This window comes from Trachemys scripta, chromosome 8, assembly GCF_013100865.1.
Source record: "Trachemys scripta elegans isolate TJP31775 chromosome 8, CAS_Tse_1.0, whole genome shotgun sequence".
NCBI classification, from domain to species: Eukaryota; Metazoa; Chordata; order Testudines; family Emydidae; genus Trachemys; species Trachemys scripta.
In genome coordinates, this window is record NC_048305.1 from 37,269,133 (window position 1) to 37,279,664 (window position 10,532).

The 10,532-nt window shown below is 42.0% G+C and overlaps 1 protein-coding gene across 7 annotated transcripts in view; it reads left to right on the plus strand.

Annotated features, from left to right (window-relative positions):
• Positions 1-10,271, plus strand: part of LOC117881581 (protocadherin alpha-C2-like) — a 287,284-nt gene extending 277,013 nt beyond the window's left edge. For 6 of the 7 annotated variants that reach the window (XM_034778998.1, XM_034778999.1, XM_034778997.1 and 3 more), the window contains one exon: positions 8,333-10,271. In XM_034778998.1, the coding sequence (XP_034634889.1) occupies positions 8,333-8,643 (311 nt within the window). In that variant the 3' untranslated portion in view covers positions 8,644-10,271. The remainder of the gene's footprint in view (positions 1-8,332) is intronic. The other variant, XM_034778995.1, reaches the window with a different exon arrangement.
• Positions 10,272-10,532: the final 261 nt, after the last annotated feature.

Genomic DNA, 10,532 nt, shown 5'->3' on the forward strand with positions numbered 1-10,532 from the left:
ATGATGTTTTTTGCAAATCAGGGCATTTGTCCCATTTGCTCTTGCCCTAGATGGGCATGGAGGAACATTCAGGAAAGAGCAAACAAGACAAATGCCCGGTTTTGCCAAAAAAGTCATGACGTCGGATCAGATGAGCGGCAACGGCAGGCGGGTTGGGCTGTCAGCCCTGCGTGGTGGGGCTCGGGCTGTGAGCCCCATGTGGTGGGACTCAGGCTGACAGCCCTTTACCCCACCATAGAGCTTGGGTGAGCAGTGACACCAGGTAGCTCAGGCAAGCGGTGATGCCAGGTGGTTTGGGCTGTCAGCCCTATGCGGCAGGCCTCGGGTGAGTGACAACACCAGGCATCTTACACGGTGTCCTGTTTTCAGTTTAGGGGAATATGGTCACCCTATACATTATGCAAATAAAAATCCATATAATGCAAGCCCAGAGTCTGGAGCAGTCAGTAGCAAAATCTATAGACTAAGCAAACTAGGATATGTATTCTGCATTCATACCAAACTGCAATATATATCCAGTTGTATCAAGAATATAGCGGGCGGCCAGATATATGCATTATAATTAAGGCATGTCATATATAGTCCCTGATCTAAATTGGGTGAGGAAAGGGTTAAAACTGTGTTGCTGAGTAAGGGGAGTAACGGGTACCTTCCTGCATTCCAGGATCCAAGAGACATTCAGCTATGGGGAGCTGGGCTAGGGTGACCAGATGTTCCAATATTTTTGGGACCATTTCGATATTAGGGACTTTGTCTTACATATGCAACTGTACCCCCTTCTCCCTCCAAAAAAGGAGCATCCCGATTTTTCACACTTGTTATCTGGTCATCCTAGGCTGTATAAGAAGCTGAACTGAACTGAAGAGCAGGGTCTTCCTCTAATAAGGGAGCAATGGGGCTGTAGACGACTTCTTTTATTTGCTTGCATTTATCCAGTGTTACGCTTTGGCCACAAGAGGCCTGATTTTTAGCCTATGGTAGCTGGCAAGTCAGTTCCTGCTGTAATAACAGCCCAGAACACAGTGGCAGAGCTACTCCAGTATCTGAGATAAATATATTTTTTTTTAATTTCCCTGTAAGAATTTTTCTTTAAAGTCCAGTTGTGCCAGAACACTAATAACCACCACAAATCAAACTAGTAAATGCAGCAAGTCCTTGTTGCTTTTCTCCTGTATTATGCCTGGGTGTTAGAGCAGTTGGGGGTTGGGGATCTCACACACCATATGCGCTATAATTACCTAGTTTAATGTTACTGTATTTAAACACAGGCAGGGATTAAGGCAGCAGGCTCCCTGGTGGGGAGGAGCTTTTATTTTGCCCATTCCGCCTCTAAATCAGTAGGATAGGACAGGTCAAACAGATGGAAGTGTAAAGAGCGAGAGTTATTTATTTGCTTGCTTTTTTAAAATTCCAAATTGATGTGATCCTTTGAAAAGACTATGATCATTTGCAGACACCGGGGTTAGGCTATTTGAGGTTTAACTTTTTTCTGTCTGCATCACTTCCCTATCTCGAAATTCAATATCTACCACTTTTCTTGATTAAAAAAAAAAAAGATTAAATGGGCATTTTAATCCAGAAAAGGCTTAGGGAAGATCAGTGCAGCTAGAATGTCTGCAGAGTTCCCCCGAATGACACAGAGAGGTCTTTTTTTCCAGTGCACATAATGCTTGCACTTGGCATGCTGTTTCAGAATAAGTGTGCAGAATGTCAGACTCTTTATAGCAGTGAATATTCATCATGCCAGCCAGAAGCAGAAGCTGCAGTCAGTGCATCAGCAAAGGAGGCAGGGAGGAAAAGATCAGGTTAATGACTGGCTTTCCCTGCGATTTACTTCCTGCTTGTCGCCTGATCTCCATTTTAAATAAATGCATTTAATTGATAACAATGTGGTTGCACTGACATGAGGGTGGAGGAGTCTGTCAGTAAGGACTGGGTTAGTCCTAGATTCACAATGTCTATAGCGTGTGTGTTCTGTTGGCTAGAAAAATCAGACAATTCAAAAAGATTTCCTTTAAAACTTCTAAGAATAGATGGTTTGGTTGAAAGCTTTTATCTGAATGAGCTCTTGGATCCGCGAGCCACTGAAATCCTTACAGACAAGGACAAAATGATGAATGGGAAGGGGAGGGACAGAATAGAAGCAAGCTACTGTCTCAGCTGAGCATGTCACATAGTCACAAATATCTCTGCATGAAGATAGAGCTGTACAGAAATGCTTCTACCTCCCTACATCTGCTCTCACACTAAACTCAGCCTTCTTCTGACAAAGGTTCTTTAAGAAAGCTGCAGAGAGATGGGAGGCAAAGACAAAGCACTACACTATATGGACAGTTCTCATTATGTAAAGTGAGCACCACCTGTTCCTGGCAAATGCCAGATTTTAGCTTTGGGGTTATGCAGAGACTGCAAGTATGCACAGTCCCTAAAAAAGAGAAAATAAAATGTCAATGAGAAAAAAACCTCCATCCCTAGCCCAGTCTTGATGGGAGTATTGATTTGCCAGCTGAGTGACATGATGTTTTGTGCTCTGTGAAGCAGGCATCATGCTCTGCACTTAGAAGATATCTCAATTCCAGACTATTTTAACCCATCATTCTGCGTGTCAGCTCTGTTCTGCTTACACAGCATTTGGAATAGGGTACAAGCCAGTAAAAACTAACCCCTCAATTGAGTGAATGCACAAATCTGATTTTCCAAAAGATAGCCATATAAAATCTGAGTGACAGACATTTATTTTAGCGTCTTTTATCAAAAGATTACCAAACCCACAAACTACACAGGGGTCACTTTGCTCATAATTGAAATGCAGCCTGTCTGGGGTGGAATGAAACTGCTTTCTAAACAATACAACCCTGACCACAGTCTTATTGAATTGAAACTAAAGGGGGAATCTAGGGCTGCAGAAAATTATCCATGCTGTAATTTCGAACACACACTTCTTGCAAATAGTAGCCTAGGATTTTTCATGACTACTGCTGTTCATGATTTTAGTTTTATATTTCATCTTTTAAAAAAATCTGGCATATTCAGTTGTGCAGTGTCTCTGAAAGCCATGGAGGGGTGTGGTTCAGCACTATCTCAGAGGTCTGCTGAGATGCTTGCATTTGTCTTTGAGCCTGTGGGTGGTGGCTGATGAGGTCAAAAAGGCATCTTCCATTTTAGAACGCAGACATGCCCACATATCTGTAGTGTCAGGGAGCTGCAGCTGCAGTCTGGGTTTAGTTTCCGTTTTGTGCCTATGTTTTAAAAATAAATCATTTGATCATTGAACATAAGGACTCCTGAATTCATTGAGAACAAGCCAAAGGAGAGAGCACTACTTACCTAGTCAGCTCCAGTTCAGGGAATGCCTAGGCACTGGCAAGAAGGGGCCAGTCCTGTTTTTCTTTGTGATGACCTCTGACAAGGTCATATATAGCTGTAGGGTGCAGAGAAAAGGAGTGTAACACTTTAAATGAAGTGTGATGAATATAGTTGGGGGGGTAGCTTTATTTAGACAGTTCTTATAAGTTCAATAAACATCTTAAAAGCATGTATTAAGCTACAGAAAATATGCAAGTGAAGCACAGCTAATCCTGTTAAGTGTAAAGTTACATCTAAATCGAGAGGTTTTGTGTGTTAAATGCTTGTTGATCAGACAATAAATAACTCGTTATAGAGGCTTTAGAAACTGAGGGGTAGGTGACATTTATCCCTGATCTGAAATGCCTAAACATGCAGTGATAGTACAACTGAACTGTGACCTTCCTGCCTGACACTCCAGATATAAACACTGTTGTCAGGTAAATCAAGCGGAAGTGAAATTTCTTGAAAAGGCTGCTGAAGCCCTGCTAGTAGGAAATGATGATCATGAACCTATTACATTCTGTTTGTAGCCGTCTCCCTGCTTTTGAGTTCCTCAGCCCACTGTAAGGATAATTAGTTTCCTTTGGCTTAGTGAGTATTAAGGAGTATTAATATGCTTAATTTATAAGGGCAAAAAATGTATTCAAGGGCTGTGATAAAGACAGATAAGTGGAGGCAAACCCCTTAGTCTTGGTGCTCACGGAATCCTGATTCCAGGGTAAATATTATGGGTTTGCTAAGTTTGGTTCCACTATAGCAGAAGGATTTGTGATGTATATTAGTCACTTAATCTGGTGAGTAAATTTGTGTAAGCAGAACCAGATTAAAGAGACAGTATCCTGTTTTGCATTAGATTTCAGTGGTACAGACAGAAACGTGCACTTTGTAGTGTTGTTTAACATTTTCAGGCAATCTAGGACCCCCCTACATTGTGCCATAGGATATACCCCTTTACACTGCAGAAAGGGATCTTAAATAACCCTTGCAGAATACCCTAATCATTAGGTCAACATAAAGCCCCTCTCTCTGGTATAAGGGACATGTTGAGGACAGGAGGAGCATGGCCAGAGTACACTGTGCTCCAGTTGTTTTGCTGATATAGTGGTCTATAGAGGGGCATAATAAGCCAACACACTTTAAAGAAACCTTGGGGCTATACCTTATTGCACTGTGCAGGCCTCTGACACAGTCCAGAATTAGGGAGGTCCAAAAGTGGCTTAAGGTCACTTCTGTCTCTCCCATTTATGTGCCCAACGCAGGAATAGAAGAAAAGAGAATCTGTGCCAGGGTTATTTGGAAGGAGTGATGGATGGGGGTTGTTGAGAAGGAGAAAATATTTATTTGTCAAGTAAAGCTTGATTTAAAGTGTGGAATATAAGAGGTCACATTTTATGTATACAAGAAGAGAGAGGATCAATTCCTCATTTGGAACTAGGCCAAGACACACACTATTCAGTTCCATAATTTATTATTTCAAGGAAATGAGGGGGATACCAAATGTACACACATCCCCAGGCAAACAATTTAATTAAGCCGGAGTGAAGGCTGAAAGTACATATTAGTGTCTTGGGTGTTAAGCGACTTGCCAAAACACTGGTATTATCAAAAACAAACATGAAAAAAGTCAGCCGTTCAAAATTAATGTTACAAGAAACTTACAGGAATGTTGTAATTTTGTAAAAAAGAAAGGACACAAAGTTCTGTTAACATTCCAAAAAAGTGAAGATATTTGAAAACAGGGAAATTCAGTTTAGCTCACCAAAACAACTGTCCCAAAACAAGCAAAAAAGCTGAGACAGTTTTATCTAGTCATATTAATGTATGCATTTATTGTAAGTTAAGTTCCCATACATAACACAGGTTTATCTAATAATTGACCACAGAGCTAATGTCTCTTAATCATGTAGGAGACAACAACCTTTCTTTATGATCACACCATTCCCAGGAGAAGACATGCTTTACTATTTCCTGTTTATATGTCCCATACTGAAAACAATCATCTTACCTTACTCACAAAGATTCCATGGGCCACCTGTTACACAAATGTCCTCAAATACATACTAATATAGCATTTAAACTGCCCTTGTAGGGTCTAGAACGTGAAAGTACAACTAGGGTTGCCAACTTTCTAATTCCACAAATCCGAACACCATAGCTCCTTACCTTCCCTGAGGCCCTGCCCCCACTCACTACATACCCCCTCCCTCGGTGGCTCGCTCTCTCCCACCCTCACTCACTTTCATTGGGCTGGGGCAGGGGGTTGGGGTGCAGGAGGGGATGAGGGCTCTGGGGTGGGGCCAGAAATGAGGAGTTCAGGGTGCGGGAGGGGACTCTGGGCTGGGGCAGGGAGTTGTGGGGTGTGGGAGGGGGTGCGGGCTCTGGGGTGGGGCTGGAGATGAGGGGTTTCGGGTGTAGGAGGGGGCTTCAGGCTGGGGGGTGGGGCTGAGGGATTTGGAATGCGGGTTGAGCAGGCAGTTGGGGTGTGGGAGAGGTGAAGGCTGCGGGTTGAGCAGGCGGTTGGGGTGTGGGAGGGGTGAGGGCTCTGAGCTGGGGGTGCTGGCTCTCAGGTGGGGCTGGGGATGAGGGGTTTGGAGTGCAGGAGGAGGCTCTGGGTTTGGGGTAGGGCTCAGGGCTGGGGCAGGGGGTTGGGGCTCGGGGTTGGGGAATGGGCTTACCTCAGGCGGCTCCCGGTCAGCAGCGCAGCAAGGCTAAAGCAGGCTCCTGGCTAATGGGAGTGCGGAGCCAGTGCTCAGGGGGGAGCCCCTTGGGCCCCCTGCCTAGGGGCCGGACCTGCTGGCTGCTTCCGGGGTGCAGCACTGTGCCAGAACAGGTAGGGACTAGCCTGCCTTAGCCCTGCAGCACCGCCGACGGGACTTTTAACGGCCCAGTCGGCAGTGCTGACCGGAGCTGCCAGGGTCCCTTTTCGACCGGGTGTTCTGGTTGAAAACTGGACACCTGGTCACCCTAAGTACAACATCTGCATGAAAAGCAAAGATCAAGAAGCATCACACATATCAGAGATTTGTATGTATGCAACCAGTTTTAAGGAACAGAGAGCCCTGTGGCACCTTTAAGATTAACAGACGTATTGAAGCATAAGCTTTCGTGGGTGAATACCCACTTCGTCAGACGCATGTGGGTATTCACCCATGAAAGCTTATGCTCCAATATATCTGTTAGTCTTAAAGGTGCCACAGGACTCTCTGTTGCTTTTTACAGATCCAGACTAACACGGCTACCCCTCTGATACTTGACAGTTTTAAGGAGAGACTGTAAACTTAAAAATGTGTTCTTTATTTCTGAGACAAGAAAACCTCTTGGTTTGCATACATAATACCTTTTAAAACTTAAAACGTCTATGCCTAAAATTGCAGAAGTTGCAGAACTGCATAGTGAGATACAGAAGTACAAGAGATATTACATGTTTCACACGGATCACAGAAGAGAATGTAGAAGCATTGTGGGACTGCTGAGAGGACCAATTGCAATGGTCCCGCTGAAATGCTGGTGCTTTTGGTCTACTCTACCACTGCAACGGTGCATGCAGAGTGGCTCAATGCAGAATATGGTGGCGAGAGTTGTTCAGAGCAAATCTAATTACAATGGTGCTGACAGTGTTTATTCACTATTGCACGCATGTGTGTATGGACAGGAGGTGTGTTATAACCATGACAGGTGCTTGCAATTCTATTTGCAACACTACATTTCTCTACGGTACACAAGAATAAGATTTTGATCAGACTTCAAAGGTTTAAAAGGTCATAACAAATAACTCCAAACATAAGCATCAAATCTTCCCCAAAATATTCAGTCTCCAGCAAATACTCAGGACAGATAAATTAAAATAAATTTGAAGTTTCTGTCCAAAATTGGGAGTTTGTAAAAGTATATAAGAACTTAAGAACGGCCATATTGAGTCAGAACAAAGGTCCATCTAGCCAGTGTCCTGTCTTCCGACAGTGGCCAATACCAGGTGCCCCAGAGGGAATGAACAGAACAGGTAATCATCAAGTGATCCATCCCCTGTCACCCATTCCCAGCTTCTGGCAAATAGAGACTAGGGACACCATCTCTGCCTATCCTGGCTAATAGCCACTGAAAGTGTTCAAGACTCTTCAGATAGTAAAAGAACAAAACAAACAAAAAATAGCTTATTTTTCAAGCTCCCTACAAATGTAATCCACATTACATTTGGTCAGCATATTGTTAGTGGCAGAAGACCACACATGAGAAATTTCAAGTAAATTGGTTAGTTTTGGCAAAGTTGTGGCAGTGGGATTCAAAATTGGGTTTATACTGGAAAGCTAGTTACAGGCTGCCTAGTTTAAAGCATTCCTGCTTCGCTTGGTACGTTAGAAACCATGGCAGAGTTCTAAAACCAAGCAGGGGCTGTATAGACCTGTGAATCTAGCACACCAATTAAGAACTTCCCTAGTTATGTCCAAATTACTAGAAGGCCTGAAATGTCTGCAAAATGCTGATGACAAAGCTTTCTTATATTTTTATTTGACAATGAGTAGCTTCCAAAATAAAAAGGATCTACCATATTTCATTGGAATGCCAAGAGGGGGTCACCAAAATCTGAAGTTTTAGGCCTTGCTGTTATGGAGTTACAACATGACAAGAAAATTCACAAAGAATTTTCCAGTCTAGGAAATCACTGAAATATTTACTCTCCTCTCCAAACATCTTTGCCAATTCACTCCCAATTTGACACCCATCATCCCTCTAATTTCCGACTTTGCATTCCAGTTCATAGTCTGTCAAGACTTTCACTTTTCCTGAGCATTGTAGAGGAGTAGCCATACTTGTCTTTCAAAGGGGGAAAGGCTATGGAGAAGACTGTCCATAGTATGAGGCCCAATTTGGAACCTTGTTTGAAAGAGTCCCTTAGGTGCGACAGTTTGCCCTGTGTATGCTATATTAGCTGATTAATTGTATTTGATGCTGCTGTAAGATTTTAATGTTGTTTTGACTTTTTCAGAACCTGAGGCAGGAGAGGTGTCCCCCCCAGTGGGAGCTGGTGTGAACAGCAACAGCTGGACCTTTAAATATGGACCTGGCAATCCCAAACAAGCTGGTCCCGGTGAGTTGCCAGACAAATTCATTATCCCGGGATCTCCTGCGATCATCTCCATCCGGCAGGAACCACCAAACAGCCAAATTGACAAAAGTGACTTCATAACCTTTGGCAAGAAGGAGGAGACCAAGAAAAAGAAGAAAAAGAAGAAGGGAAACAAGACTCAGGAGAAAAAAGAAAAGGGGAACAGCACCACTGACAACAGTGACCAGTGAGGGGTTTATACTGTCAGAACCCACTTAGCCATTTTTTTTAATATTGGCAGATCTCTCCTATGTAGCAACTCCCAACTTCTTCCTACTGTTAACAAATTTCCTGTGTATATATAGACTTCAGAAATCAGCAGGAAGTTCACAGTGTCTATCTAGATTGCTTAACAGGTTTTGTCTTGAAAGCTTTATTAAGTCTGGTGTTAACTTTTTTTCTCCACTCTGGCTTGTTTTCAGACTCTAAAAAGCAGACACAAGTTTCCTTTCTCCTACGCCGAAAAGGAGAATCTTCACAGTACAGCCAGTGAGAGGTTGGACTCTCTGCATTGTGATTCCTGTGATCCTGTCTTGATGACACTTACAGGACAAGTTTAAAAGTTTTAATATTGTGCACCCTGTGTCTGATTGGAAACATTTGTGTGCAGATGTCAGCTAGGTGATACAAGATCAAATTATAAATGCAAGAAGAGCTGGTAAAATATGAACAACAAAGGAAACACCTAATGAATGTAGTGTTCAAAGATGTTCAGGCTGGGGAGGAAATGTCTCAAAGGAGATGACCAGACTTTTTGAATATAGATACTAGCTGTGTGGAATACTGAGTCTTTTGCATGACGTATTGTACACACTCCAGCAAAGAAAAGCTCACATTTACAGCTCTTTAAGATACCATAAAGTATAACTCTCACCAAGCCATTGGCTATATTGTCATTATAAGTCCTGATTATCCTAGCAAGGATGTCCCTCAGAGTGGGACAACAAGGGATGAGCTGACACCTAGGGAACGTAACTGACTGTGATGTTTCCTCTACATCCCTATTTCCAGTCTATTTAACATTCTTTTGCACTTAATGTCTCTGAAAAGGTCAGAGTATTTTCCACAACAGATATGCAAAAGCGAGAAAAAAGGAACACATTATCTATGCTATTTGTTATTTGATATATTTATTTATAAAGAAAATATAGCTGTAAATGTTAAAGAAATATGATGCCCTTTAACCCAAACAGAAGTCAATCTACAGCTATTAGAAATTATAATTGCTGCTATTAAAGTGCTTTAGAGAAAATGCCTGAAACATCTGTATTATATCGGCCACTTGCCAATCACAGCTTTATTCTGTTGGGTCACTCGGTCGCTGCCTCTTGCATGTATTAATAAATACAAGAATATAATTTTTTGCATTAATCTGCACTTTGAATACACAACATTTGCAAACAAACTGTCCTAATATAAAGAAGCAGAAGCAAACTATTTCTCACACAAGATCTACTTACCTGCTAGCTCTGTGCAGTGTCTTGGTGTTATCTCCCACACAACCTTTTTTGGTTTTAGTTTTACTTTTCAATGAGGTTATGAATTGCTGACCCTATTAACACTCATTATGTAAAATTCAAATACTGTATGTATGCTGTATGCTCTTATAAGAATCCTGAAATATTTATTCTGTGCTTGTGTATGTGAATGTCAATGGAACTATTACCTAGACTGGACTTTAAGCTTTACTGTTGAATGTAAATCCATTCTTTCTTTTTTGTACACTTGTGGAAAAGTGGAGTAGTGTTAATTTTTTAAGCCACTGTTGGTTATCAGTTTTTGTGTATGAAACACAAGTAAAATATCTTTCTTAAATCAAGAAATCAGTGACTCAAGGGCTTTTATTTATGGATGATTATAAAGCAACAGCTCTGGTAACTGCGAAAAGCTAAGACTACAGCTGGTGTATTGATTGTATCCTTTGGTATCAGTGTTTGGGCATAGACCAATATATGTATTTTTAAACAGAATTCTAAGGGAATTCTAAAGAGATGCCTAGAGTATTTTACATTCACAAAGTAAAGCTCAAGGTGTCCTACGAACCTGAGCTCTATGAGATACCACACTGTTCTTAAAATTT